Raw genomic sequence first — 14,830 nt, 5'->3', positions numbered from 1 at the left:
TCTACCGTTTCCGTCCATTTTTGTCTATGGAGCAGTTCATCTGCTAATTCTTTATCGCCGCTTTCAAGGAAATTTTGGTACAGTTCTTCGCTGATATGGGACCAACCAGGAATGTATTCTTTTCGGTAGCCTCTTGGTATATGATTTTTGGCCGTGCTTATTGCGGCTCAAACTAATCTTTTGTAATTTCTGATGGTAGGAGGTATCCAGCCTAGAGTCTTGTCCAGTTCCGCAGAAAAGCTACCCCACATAGCTTTCTCTATATTCCACCGTGGGCAAGGGATGGATGTGATTATGGAAATCTGGGTTCCTGACTCTATGATCACTGGGCTGTGTTGGCTGTGTGGGAAGTCGTCCATTACTTTTCGAGAGAGTGCTGGAGGTTGCCCGTTTTTCTTAGTAGAGACAAAACATAGATCAGGATTGTACTCCTTCTTCCATGTAGCTGACATGAATGTAGGTCGGTATTTAGCATCAAACTTAAGTGATAAATGCCCGTCCTCTGCCCATTTTACTAGGGCATTCCCATTGCTGTTGCATTGTTCATATTTCCACTGCTCATGGTGACTGTTGTAGTCCCCCACGTATATTGATGGGTGCGGATGTGTGTGGATGTGCGGATGTGTATGGAGCTGACCAGGCTATAGCTGGTGGTTTGTATTGTAGGTGTTAGTAACGGTGATGCTTCCAATTTTTACAACATTGTGAATTTTATCATTAATACACGTGGAAACAAGAACGGCGTTTTCTACGTTTTATTTAACGTACGTTGCTGTGCCGTATGATCGATGGTACGTGTGTTTCCTGTAGAGCGACTAGGTCGATGTTGTTATCTTTTAGAAATTTTGATAAGTACTGGCTCTTTGAATAGCATGTGCTTTCTACATTTAAGTGACAAATTCGGATCTTATTTCCGAGTTTTATAGTCGTTGGGTCCTGAGAAGGGCCATTTGTATTACTGTTAATTTGCCTTCTGATAACGTTTATTGGCATTGTTTGCAATGTGTCTCTGGTTAGGAAATTCTGAGATTATCTGACCGCCAGTATTTGCTAGTTCATTTAGCGTTACCCAGGATGCACGTGTACTATTCTACTACGGACGCGAACTAGCTCTACACCCTAGATATTTCATGATAGATATTTCACCACAAAGTGATCTAAATTTGTATTTGATTGTTAACTTTAACACAATAAGATTTAATTTATTAATAAAACTTGAAAAAATATTTTACTATTTAATTATACTTACGTTCAAATTTTAATTGTAGGTTTTAAAGAAGATAACGTTAATATTCACTTAGTATCAGTGACACATAAACAATTAGAAATTAATGGTTGCCGTGTTAATAATAATGGATGCAGTCATCTTTGTCTTCAATCCCACAAATCAATAATTTGTGCATGTCCAGCTGGATGGGAGCTATCGGCAAATGGTTTTACATGTAATAAAAGGTTAACCTGCGACAATAAAGAGATGCTTTGTCCTCATTCCAATACTTGCATTCTAAAGAGCTTAAGGTGAGTTTTTTTATATAACCAAATATTTGCTATTGCTACTACTACTGTGACTGACTATTTAAAGATCATCATAACTTACTTTTTCATAGTAATAATAATAGTAATTGGAAGAAGAAAATTTTCTTCTTCTGATTACTACTCGGCTTTAACTTTTAAAATCATTATGAGTGTAGTATCAGTCGCGACGAAATATATGTCATAGGTTACAAACTTTATAATATTTGAGAGTTGAAAACGATTCTTCTTCTCCAGTTAGCAAGGTATTAGCATTAAAATTTTCCTACCATCCAGAAATTGTATTTACATTTCAAATCCTCTTAATCTATTAAGAGATCATTTAATATAATTTCAGTATTCTACAAGAAGTTTTGTAGTACTTTGATTCTTATCATTTTTAGCAAGATTTGTTTTTTTCATTCCTTATTCAGATTTAGATATGTAGTAAAATTTTCAAAAAGTGGTTACCTTCAAAACGTTGATTAATAATTTTTCTCCTTACTTTTTTCTAGATTCTAGATTTAAGTCCATCTTTGTCTGTATATCTTTATCTATTGAAAACAAAAAAAGTGAGAGTAAATAATCAGCAAGGTTCAGCTATTTCACTTCAAGTGGTATTTTCTTGATACCACTTTGCTGGTCTGAGCAAGGTCTCATTAATTATGTACGCTTAAATGTCTTAGCTCTTATTTGTACTTCGTGTTCATATGAGTGGTTTGCCGTTAATATCGTTTTGTAAAAGCATTTATATTCGTTTACCAAACTGTAATATGTTAAAGGTTTTTGTACTATATCAACACCGAAATTCAGAAGCAAAAATCACCCAAGAGGGAAACCGACTCTGCACATCTCTTATCATTCCCTGTATAAGCAGTAAATGTAAATTCTCTTAGATCGATATAAGATAAAATAATTTGGACACATTTACTAAAGTTTTAAGTTTTAACGCAAAATTCACTAGGACCTATCGAAACAACCTTTTAATATTACTAATATGGGGTTTAAATAAGGAAGTTATGCGCAAGATATGACGCTGTATCCTGTTAGCGTCACTAATCTCTCCTATTCAATTCCGACTCTAACCTCCACGCGTTGACCTCCACGCGTTGGTCACGGTAACCTGAGCAACTCGTGGAAGATTGTGGTAACCAATCCCAGTGGGAAGCAGAGTCAGGGCAAACGAGAGCGGAAGAAATGCCGAATGGAAGAAGAGTGTCGAAAAAACCACGAAGAAGAAAAGCCAGACTGTTTAATTTAGGACGACGACATAGCAAACGACAAAGAATTAACGATTTACGGATCTGCACATGATACGTATGAACCATTTATGCCCGAGGCGCTCTCAAATTGCTAACACAAGAACTGAATAATTTGAAAACCGATGTAATAGCGATTCATGAGATGCGATGGACTGGTTTAGGATTTTTTAAAAGAAAAGACTACAATATATACTATAGCAGAACATTGTACACATATTTGGCAGTCGTTTTCTAGTCAGTAAAAAAGTAAAGCAATTAGTCCTCAGCTTTAAACCCATAAATGACAGAATATGTTATCTATGGCTTAAAGGAAAATTCTTTTACAGTAGCTTACTTAGTGTACACGCACCCACAGAAGAACAGGAAGTCGACGAAAAAGATAAATTCTACGACACCTTAGACAAAGAATATGGTCAATGTCCACATCATGACGTGAAAATAATTGCGGGGTACCTTAATGCAAAAACTGGCAAGAGAGAGCAGTTTTTCCAGCCAACTATAGGATTTGAGAGTTTACATGAAGAGTCAAATGATAACGGGTTGAGATTAATAAACTTTGCAAGCACCAAAAACGTGATAGTAGGAGGAGGATCAGTTAAACAAAACGAATGACTTGACGAGGAGTGCCAAGCAGCAACAGATAACAAAAAAAATTTGAAAGCAGAAAGAGAAGAAAAAAGACTACATAAAAGAAGAAAAAAGCAATTTAAAGAAATAAGTAAGAAAACATTGAATGGTTATGAAATCAAAACGAAACTCGAAAGTACAGAAATGTAAACAAAATGAGTAAAGACTTTAAGCCAAGAATAGGGATGGAGAAGGAAATATCCTAAGTGATACGGCCTTAACCTTGAACCGATGGGTTGCATTTTTCGACTTAAAATTGAACGGCTATTATATCGAGGAAGCAGTTAACACCGTAGCAGATCGAAATGGTTGGAATCTATTTAACCCAAACGAAAGACCACCCACTACTGAAGAGGTTGTCCAAGCTATTAAAAAGCCTAAAAATAATAAATCACCAGGAACTGATCAAATTTGTAGTGAGCTCTACAAGAATGGTGGCGACGCCCTGCTGCAAGCACTGCATAAACTTTTACTTCTTCCCTGTCAAAATTAGATCAGGCCGTATAAATGGTTTTAAGGCCTGATATGCCCGTTACATAAAAAGGCGATCAGCTCCAGTGTGACACTATAGAGGTATAGCCCTGTTAACAACTGTTTACAAAATATTCTCTATACAAGGCTACAAATTTACACAGTTGGCATAGTTGGAAAATACCAGCCTGGATTTACTCCAGAAAAATCAACAATTGGCCAGATTCATTCAATAAGACAGATCCTCGAGAAAACATTAGAATTTAATATTGAAACCCATCACTTATTCGTCGACTTCAAGGTTGCATATGGCAGTGTCAAGAGAACATTACTATCCCAATCAATGCATGAATTTGGTATACCAGAAAAACTTATCCGATTAACGAGAATAACAATGCATAATTTAAAAGCCAGAGTTAGTATGCAGGGAGAAAATTCTCGATCCTTTGAGATAAAGGATGGACTCAGACAAGGGAATGCCCTGGCTTGCCTCCTATCTACCATTGCCTTGGAAAAGGCAGCCCGAGACACGAATTAGAGACGGCAGTACTATTTAAAATAGATCAATAAAAATCTTAGCATACGCTGATGATATTGATCTTTTAAAGAACTTAATTTAATATTATTAAACTTAAAGAAGTCCTCTGGCTGTATACAAAAAAAAAAAAAACAACTGAACGAGTACTAACATGCGACATATTAAATGAAATTGCAGATATAATGAATATATTTAGATAGAAAACACAAACAAGGCTACTACTAAAAAGGCACTACACAGTATCTTCATTATTGATGAACGTATAGCGGTGACATACGAGATATCATAGGTCACTATGGACAAAAAGAAATTTACCATAAGACAAATTTTGATTTATTGACTTACAGAAGGCTGAGTACAAAATAAACAACTGATTGTTAAGAGACTACCAAAAGGGCACTACCCTAATGGATGATAATAGACATATTTCCTTTATATATAAAGCATAAGGTAAATTTGCTTTATTGACCTCAAAAAGGCCTCTGACTGATTACAAAATAAACAACTAGCCTAATACTAGCATATGACCGTGAGACATATTGTACATATAATGTATATAGCGTTCCATTAACATATATATATATATATATATATATATATATATATATATATATATCTATATATATATATATATATATATATATATATATATATATATATATATATATATATATATATATATGGTATAGTAAAAACATGTTATCAGGTCAGAAACTCACCAGATCATACTTTATATATTATACTTATATGCAAAAGTTTATTATTTTAAAAAATGAATGACTGACTGTAGATGACAATAATTGATTGGATTCCCCGTCGCATTGGATTGCGACGGCCAAAGGTACTAGTTGTTTATAATTTCATATTTTCAATTTATTTTGAGTTGAGATAGAGTTGAGTATAACTAATATTATTTCTAAACAATTGTTTTTAAAAATTATGTACAAATAAAATAATTTGCGTTATAATGAACCGACTGGATAACATAATACATAATAATACAATATTAGTATTTAAAACATATATCTCAATAAAAAATAGTTTTTACAAAAACAAAGAAAATAACACTGGTTTTATCATTATAACAGTTTACATTTTAGGTCACCCTCATCGTCGTCGGTGTCTGACGACGAACTGTCGAAATCGGATTCGTAAGAAGAAATACTTATTTCTACGTTTTTACTGATGATGGTAGATAGGACCGAAATGTTTTCAAATTGTTAATTCTTTTAGATGATTTAAAATTTTAAACTATATATTTAAGTATTTAAAATATTAAAAAACAATGTTTTTTAAACTATGTTATACAGCCAACCACTGAGATTTTTCCTTTTAATTTTATTTCGTTTTAATATTATCCCATTTATCAATATAGGTAAAAGGATATTCTGTTTTTTTTGAGACTTTACTGCATATTTAATTTACGTTATGTTTAATGTTTGCTACATCTATATTATTATGAATATATTATAAATTTAGGTGCAATGGTTTTAAAGACTGCGCATTTGGTGAAGATGAATGGGATTGTCAAGCTGCTTCCGAATGTTTACCTGGTCAGTATAAATGCGACGATGGACAGTGCATCAGTGAAGATTTGGTCTGCAATCATAGTTATGACTGTAAAGATAAGTCGGACGAGTATGGATGTGCAGATAAAAAGAAGAAACTAGGTAATACAAATATTTATTATTATCTATTAGATCAGCTTTAGCGCTATGTAACTATTTTTTTAAACAATGCGTCTTATTATTTTAATTTAATTTCTAATTTAACTATACTTTGATTATGTTTGATAGTCTAATATTGCATCTAATTTCTTTCACAATCGTTTGTAGGGTGTCCTCCCGGTCATTTTACCTGTAAGAGCTCTGAATGTATATCAGAACGATTTTTATGTGATGGTTATCATGATTGCGATGATGGATCAGATGAATTTAATTGCGAGAATAATATTTGTTTGGAATCTCAGTTCAGGTAAGTTTACCCAATTACCGATTTGAATCTTTGTAGTATCTATATATATATATATATATATATATATATATATATATATATATATATATATATATATATATATATTTATATATATATATATATATTTATATATATATATATATATATATATATATATATTTATATATATATATATATATATATATATATATATATATAATTCGTAATCTTCGTAATCTACGTGAATGGTTCGGGTGTAGTTCGATTGAACTTTTTAGGCGCGCTGCTAACAAAGTCGCAGTGGCCATGATGATTTCCAATCTCCGTTAGGAGTGGCACGAGAAGAAGAAGATATATATATATATATATATATATATATATATATATATATATTAAAATATTATTATTATCCAGATTTAGCCATACACTCACACTCCCTCCAAGGGGAAAATTCACTCATTAAATATACCTGCAGTATCAAAAGGATTGAGCTCTGGTGGGACTCTTTCCATCTTATCGAGCCCTAGGTGATTTGGTATCCTGGATTATCTCCCAAAAATTTTAATACACATTTGGACGTCGTGAGGAGTACAGATTTCTGCATGACCTAATGCGTAATAATAAAGATGGTCGGTTTGGCGAAGTCCCAATTTGTCAGGTAGTTCTTAGTGGATAATATTTTCTAGTGAGTCATTGCGTGCTTTATAATCATTACCGACAAACGCCTGGCAGCCTCCGGTAAGATGTTGTATTGTTTGTTGGGTTTTGTTGTCCATATCGGCATTTGTCATTTTGGACTTAAGGATCTTTAACAATATATTTCAGGTAAGAGTTGAAATAACCTGATTCTGAATGATAAATAGAAAACCCTCAGTCTCGGGAAACATATTTCCTGATATCAACCAATAGTTCGACACTTTATTGGATACCGCCGTAATGTTGTTCTCTATACTGCACTGCGTAAATGGTGTTTTTGCGCCTTTGCAAGAAGTGTTCTTACTTTTCGCTGACGACTTTCTATATCCGTTTCTGACCAGTTTATAATACCTAATGAGTAGCTTAGCGCGGAACAGGCGTACGTATTTATTACCTTAAACAGATTTTTACTATTAAGATATGACCGATTAAGTTGTATTACTCTTTGCACAAACTCAGAAGTTAGTTCGGTTTTCATTTATCTATGGTCAATTTTTCGCGCTTACTTTACTTCGAGATATTTGTATATATCATTTTCACCCATTTCCTCGATGTTTTGGCCATCTTGCATATAGAAACCTCCGGTCTTAACCTTTCTTCTGAGTCGATTATAAGTTGTTTTTTGCAACCCATAAAACCCTTAGTGCATCCTTTCTGCTGAGACCTTATGCTATTGTTTAAAGAACAGTTTTGGTAGATACACTGGATTACACAGGATGAAACCAATTTGTACAAAGGTGGAAGACAAGTTATTGGACGGTACTTGGCTATATCTTGGATATTATTTTGACCCTTCGGTATTAGATAAGTGGTTATCTGAGTAATAAATGGTAATTTTTTTTGCGGATCAGAAATAACATGATTAATTAACATTGTTCATGGACACTCCAAAACTTCTTTATCCAGAAGTTTTGAACCCCGTCTGGTTCAGGACATGTTCAGTAATAAAGGTCTTTGATAATGTTCGAGACTTCTTTAGTGGTAAAAGGTTCATAGGGAATATTACTGTAGCATTGACAGTTATTCGTCGGGTCTTCAATCCATCCAGCATTTTTGTTATTAATGGCTGGCGTCGAAAGTTGGTTTCCCCAAAACTCATGAATTTCTTCTTGGCTTGGGTAGGGTTTATTTTTATTTTCTACAGTGAAATTTAGTTTTGCTATAGAAAGCCTTCTTTGCATACTCAAAAAGTATATTGTCGCATTTTCGGTTGTTACTAATTTTGTATCTACTAAGGCGACCTGAACAAACGGAGTGTTTTTATTTTAATATGTCCAGACAGTGTTGAGCTGTGTTGTTTTCTAGATCATGTTGTGAGTGTCTTGCAGTATACGGATGTATTCCGTAATTTGTCCAATAATTCAATTTTACTTAGAAGTCGTTTTTCCCAGGGTGCAATTCTGCTTTCAGTCCTTCCGATATCAGTATATCGTCGTGTACTGATTTTAATGCCTATAACATTAGCAATTGCTGTTGATGCACAGTAAATAAGCATATGCAAATATTCCAATATACATGTTTCCAAGATATAATTGGGTAGAACTTCAGTCCTCACAATTTGTAACAGCGCTTAAAAAAATTTATTTTTAGTAGCGGTGGTCTGCTAATTGGGTTTGTCTCATTAGACTGTTGTACAGCACGTGCCATTTCACTTACCAGGCTATCGTACAACTCGTTGTTGTCCTGCTGCGTATTAATAAGTTAAGTTTCTTGTATGAGAGGCTCAGAAGTCTGTTCAATAGGGATTTCATTAGGGACTTGATCTACAACTAGCTTTTGGTTATAAATCTCCCGTTCGACTTGCCTTCTGGTGGTATTGCGTCTAGTCTCTGGGATAAGATTATTTCTTATAATTACTCGAAATTTATCTGCTATTCGTCGTCAGTCATGCTTTAGTGAGTAACGGCTGATGTTCCTGCGCAGCACCTTCAGCGAGTGGAGCTCCTATTGTTGTTTAGCTCATATGTGGTTCTTCTTGTTGTGGGGATGTAGCTGATTGTACGACAAGGGTCCGCCTGCACAATAGCCTGCCACCGACTTTTCTAGGAGATTTTTCGGAATGACTCCAGTAGTAGAAAGTCTAATAGGTATTGTCTGGGTACCTTCCATTCTCTGTTGCCTCTGTATTTGAATTTCCAGATCTTTGTATTTGGCGATTTTTTCGATATATGTAACATGCAGATTATTGTTGTTAAGTATCGCCGCATCAATTAGTGTTCTTTGTTGAGTTAACTTATTAACTAATATGAGATCTGGTCTATTATGTGCCACTGTTTGGTCTGTGTGCACAATGCGGTCCCAGTATAGCTTGTAGTTGCCATTCTCAAGCATATGCTCATTAACGCTTTCAGAATATAAAAGATGGTTGGTTTGGAGAAGTCCCAATTTAATAGTAATCTCTTGATGGAGGATTTTCCCTACTGAGTCATGTCGTTCCTTATATTCAGTTGTAAATGCCTGGCAGTCCTGGTAAACCAATAGTTTGACGCAATATTATCGACGAATTCTTGGCTGATTTCATTGGGATGTCACCTATGTAGAGGTTTACTCATGCAAGTACGCATTTTTTTCCTCCTTAAAAAGATGGTTTGTGCACGATTTTGGTTTCCTCAATTTAAACGGTGCTGTGTAAATATCGTGGTAATGTCGTTCTTTCAACTGCACTACGAGGATGATGTTTTCGTGCTTTCATGAGGTGTGTTCATACTTTTCGCTAAAGATTTTCCATATTCGTTTAGGTCTGCTTAGCAATACGAAATGAACAGTTAAGAGTGAAAAATGCCTTAGTGCCTTAAACAAATATTTACTGATCAGGTGTAAATGAAGCAGCTGTTTTATCCTTCGTATAATCGTCGTAGTTATCTCAGTTTTCATTTGCTGATGCTCAATTTTCCACGCTTGCTTTACTCTGAGATATTTATACTATCACTTTTACCAATGGCCTCAATGTTTCGGCCTTTTGCATATCGGATCTTCAGAATCAATAATTATATAGTCTACTCACAGTTTAATGAAGTTATTATTATAAATTGTATAATTATCACCGAATACAATATAAAGGATAATTTTAAGTGCTAAAATTTAATTCTTCAAAATAAATTATACAGCCTATGTACATTTTAATATGATTGGGGTCGTCTAGAATGTTTTCTTGCGCAAAGGTGTATGATTTTTTTTGATACACACACAGAAGTGAGTGTTAAATGTGCGATAAATGTTTCCTGGATCTGAGATAGATTTTCACACGTCTTGCTGAGAATGATCGTTCCGCGGTGCAAGTCGTCACGAGTTAAAATTGATTTATATTGCCTTATCTTAATAAAAGACGCACTGAATCCCAATCCGCACTCACTGTCCCGAGATGCGAAACTGCGAAAAATAATGTTTATAAACTAAATATAATAGGGGGGTCTAAAACCTCGTAGACCCCCTCTGTATCCGCGCCTGTATATATATATATATATATATATATATATATATATATATATATATATATATATATATATATATATATATATATATATATATATATATATATATTCCGAAAGATTTTCGCGGTTTGCGTAGCACAATTAAACCTTGAGATAAGATTAATACTATTGCAAAAATAAATATTAAAGTTAACAGTCTTCCAGATTGAACCGCATTGATTCTCATTAAGCTGAGCTTTCGACATCCTCTCTGATGTCTTCTTCAGGGCTTCCGAGATCTCAGTCTCCCGAGCCTCCAGACACTACTACACTGATCACCAATAGTAGTGCATAAATTGGTGATCGGTGTAGTAGTGATGAGTTTTGGTCATCCGAATATGAATATTTTCTTTTTTTTTTATTTCTTGTTCAATATATTTAATTATTTTTTATAATTCTAGGTGTGATGTCGGAACTTGCATACCAAAAGATTGGGAATGCGATGGAGAATATGACTGTACTGATAATTCAGATGAGCACTGTTGTAAGTTATTTGATTTATTTCATATAATTTTTCAATGTGTGTAATTTACAAAGTCCATTCTGCATTAACCTTTTTCTCGGTTATACTATGTTTGTTTTTAATCATATATTATACAATATTCTCGAAATAAGTAGAATATAACTTATGAGTCGCAAGAAACACACACAGAGCATAATTAGAAACTAGTATTTTATTAGTATATATAAGAATATTTATTATATAAGACAAATAATAAATAAAAGTATACCTGGATTATATAAGAAATTTTCAAGGAAAATAAATTTCCTGTAGTCGGCTGTACCACAAATCACAAAAATTTTAAATTTAAATTTTAATATTTAACAAAAAATTTTAATTAAAAAATCCTTTATTAAAAGGCATTTTAGTTAAAAGAACCCTTTTGGGCTACATTACAGAAAGTTTTCATCATCACTGCTGGTACTGGGTATACACATGTGAAGCCACTAAATATAAGGGTAAAAACAATTTAAATGTAGTAATTTAAGCGATTTAAATGTAGTATAAAAATTGGTTTTATACTACATTGTTGCTGATAATTTTATAGGATGTTATAGTATAAAGGACTTAAAGTAGCAACTCAGTTGGGTTTAAATTTAAAACGATATGTTATCTTAAAATCATACATTTTGAATAGGTATTTCAGAATAAAGAACGAAGGGGTGTATGAAGATTTAAGGGAGATTAGAGGTGTAATCACACAGAAGAGTATATTACGTTGTAAATCCAAATAAAACAAAGACTAAAAAGTTGCAAACGTCATTTAAAAATCCATTGATCCAATGTTGAATTGGATAAATCAAATCAACCCATATTAATTATACAAATAAAATAAATTACTTAATCAAATTCCATATAAAAATATCAGAGAAGATCGCTGGGAATAAAATATTGGAAAACGATAACATCGAGAAAAGCTGGGAAAAAATAACATAATTAACGCAGAAACAGAATCACTTGGAGAACAAAAAGTAACGAACACTAATATATCAAAAAGGAAACACCATGGCTTAGAGAGGAAGTGAAGATAAAATGTGAAGAAAAGAAGAAAGCATTCTTTTTAGAATACAAAGTAAAACAAACACAACAGGCATATAACCACTATAATCGACTTAGAAATGGAACGAATACTTTAGTTAAATAAATAAAAGGGAATACTGGCAGAGCTTCTCAAAACAGATGGAACAGGATTTCTTCGGAACACAAAAAGAAATATGGACAATGATCAGAGAACAAAGAAAAGATATGAACGAACTACATTCAGAAGGAAACATGGGTAGACTACTTTCGATTCCTATTTGTTAAAGGTGACGATAATGAACACCAGAGGTGACGACAAACGAAGAAATATTTATTAAGGAGGAAGGGGTAAAGGAAGCATTAACGAAATAAAAAAATAGAAAATCACCAGGAGAGGACAGAATACAGAACATACTCCTATAAGGAGGACTAGATCTGACCAAACAACTATTAAAACTAATCCAAAAAATAATAAAACAAAACAGAATTCCTCAAGAATGGAGATCAAGCATTTTAATACCTCTCTTCAAAATGGAGACAAATCGGATTCGGAAAATTACAGAGGAATTAATTTATTAAACAGCATAAACACAATACCAAAATTAACAACCAAACTGATAACAAATAAACTAAAAGAAATTATAACACTAACAGAAAAACAACAAGCTTTTCGGCCAGGAAGATCGCGCACCGACGGTATATTTATAATGAGGCAAGTGCAAGAGAAATCACTAGAATACAACAAACAGGGAATATCTGTGTCCTGAACCTTAATTTGACCTGGTTAAATTAAAGGACGTTCAGGGGAATAATCAAAACGATCAAAAATATCTACCAAAATAACACAATAAAAGTAAAAGTAGAAGAAGAACTAACCGACCCTATTGAAGCTGGCAATGGGATACGACAGAGAGATTCCCTAGTCCTCTATTTTTTAACCTGATTATGGATGAACAATACTGCTCTCTCAAAGTGAAGATGATTTACAATGTATGCTGCACCAATTTTATATAATCGCCAGAATATTTAATGTGTTGATTTCTCCAAAACAGACAAAATGCCTGGTTATAACAGCAAATTTACTAAGATGGAAATTGGAGCTGGAAGGTCATATAATAGAACTAGGGATGGAGTTTAAATATGTAATCATCACATTATCTAGCCACAGAAAGGTCAAAACTGAAGTGAAAGATCAAGTAAATAGAGCAAACAGAGACGCAGGTTGCCTGGATGAAACAATATGGAGAAATAAAAATATCAAAAACAAAGAAAGGCAGAATTTACAAAACAGTCATCAGACCACAATCTGACACAGAGAGGACAAAAAGGATGTTATAAACAGCAAAGATGTAAACAGCTAGAAGTACAGATATACGACGTAGATGCAAGGTGGAGAACATCAAGAGCGGGGTAAAAAATAAAAAAATGGAATGGAACGATCATATAAGCCGGATGACAACAAATAGTTTTCCTATAGTAGGTTTCTCAATAGGAAGACGATCAGTAGGAAGGTCACGAAAAAGATGAAACGACAACATTCTGGAGGCACATTAAAAAACAGACAGAGTCATGTCTACATAAAAAGAAGAAGAAATTCTATATGAAACATCTGCAAAGCCTTTTAGAGAGAAATTGTACTCGAAAGTCCCGTTAAAAAGAAAAGTTGATAGTTGGAAAAACTTTCTTTTTTGTTAAATAAAATAACGGGATACCGCTAAGTAGGCTCTGAATTGAAGAGGAACTGTTGAAAAATAATAAAGAAATTGTGGAACAATTCGGCGAAATAAGTGGTAAAAATTAAATACAGAAATAAGTAATAAATGGCAGTGTCACTAGACAGTTTTTATTACATTGTAAAATACTATACCAATGTTATACCAAGATATATCTGTTAATTCATGAACGTAGTCTACCCAAAATCTAGAGCTAATAGTTGATAACCTGAATACTAAGTAACCAAAAACCATAAACCAAAAATGTGAGCCCAAAATAATAAAGTGACTAAAAGTAACTGAATTAAAAATAGAAAATTAAAGATGAAGAGAAAAGAAAAATCGATAAGAAAATACAAGCAAAGTATAAAAAAATATAAATTTTATCCTCTTGTATCAGATGAACAGCTTTATATATGGATTTTCCCACCAGAGTCTTCATTTGGTATGTCCAACCTGTTGAAGATCTTCCCCTTGGTCTTTGACCTTCTAACTTTTCTTCTACTACCAAAATTCTTCTAAATATGTGACCGAAGTAATTCAGGTATGCTGGGTTTACGTTTTTCAGTAGCCTCTCTTTTGTATGAAGCTCTTCCAGAATTGACAAGTTGGTTCTGTGCTCTGTTCAGAATACGCGTAGAATTCTTCTGTGTAGACCCACATTTCGAAGGCTTACTTCTTATTAACGGCTTACTTCTATAGATTTTTTTGAAAGTCCATGTTTTAACTGCGTATATAATAATGGGAAAAATAAGGGCATTGACCAACATGAGCCTAATATTTCTTGTTATTGCTCGGTCTTTTCATATGTTAATTAATTTAGCTGTTGCGGTCCGGGCCGTTGCTAGTACGCTTGATTTCTGAGGACCTGTCGCTATTGTTGGTTATCGGGGAATCCAAGTATAGACAGTTCCGTATATTTGTCCCGTCTAAGATAATTATTTTGGTTTTTGCGGTGTTGATCTGAAATATGAATTCTTTGCTTATCCGGCTTAGCCGCTCAGTGATAATAATTATTTCGACTTCATTCGCTGCTAGTATAAGTGTATCTGTGTATCGCACGTTAC

The 14,830-nt window shown here is 33.6% G+C and overlaps 1 protein-coding gene across 1 annotated transcript in view; it reads left to right on the top strand.

Annotated features, from left to right (window-relative positions):
• Positions 1-14,830, top strand: part of yl (Putative vitellogenin receptor yl) — a 147,025-nt gene that overhangs the window by 90,175 nt on the left and 42,020 nt on the right. The window contains exons 14-17 of the mRNA XM_072540372.1: positions 1,269-1,518; positions 5,890-6,080; positions 6,246-6,384; positions 10,931-11,013. Of these exons, the coding sequence (XP_072396473.1) occupies positions 1,269-1,518; positions 5,890-6,080; positions 6,246-6,384; positions 10,931-11,013 (663 nt within the window). The remainder of the gene's footprint in view (positions 1-1,268; positions 1,519-5,889; positions 6,081-6,245; positions 6,385-10,930; positions 11,014-14,830) is intronic.

Source organism: Diabrotica undecimpunctata, chromosome 8, assembly GCF_040954645.1.
Source record: "Diabrotica undecimpunctata isolate CICGRU chromosome 8, icDiaUnde3, whole genome shotgun sequence".
NCBI classification, from domain to species: Eukaryota; Metazoa; Arthropoda; class Insecta; order Coleoptera; family Chrysomelidae; genus Diabrotica; species Diabrotica undecimpunctata.
Note: the sequence above shows the minus strand (reverse complement) of the source record. Positions and strands in the feature narration are given on the sequence as shown.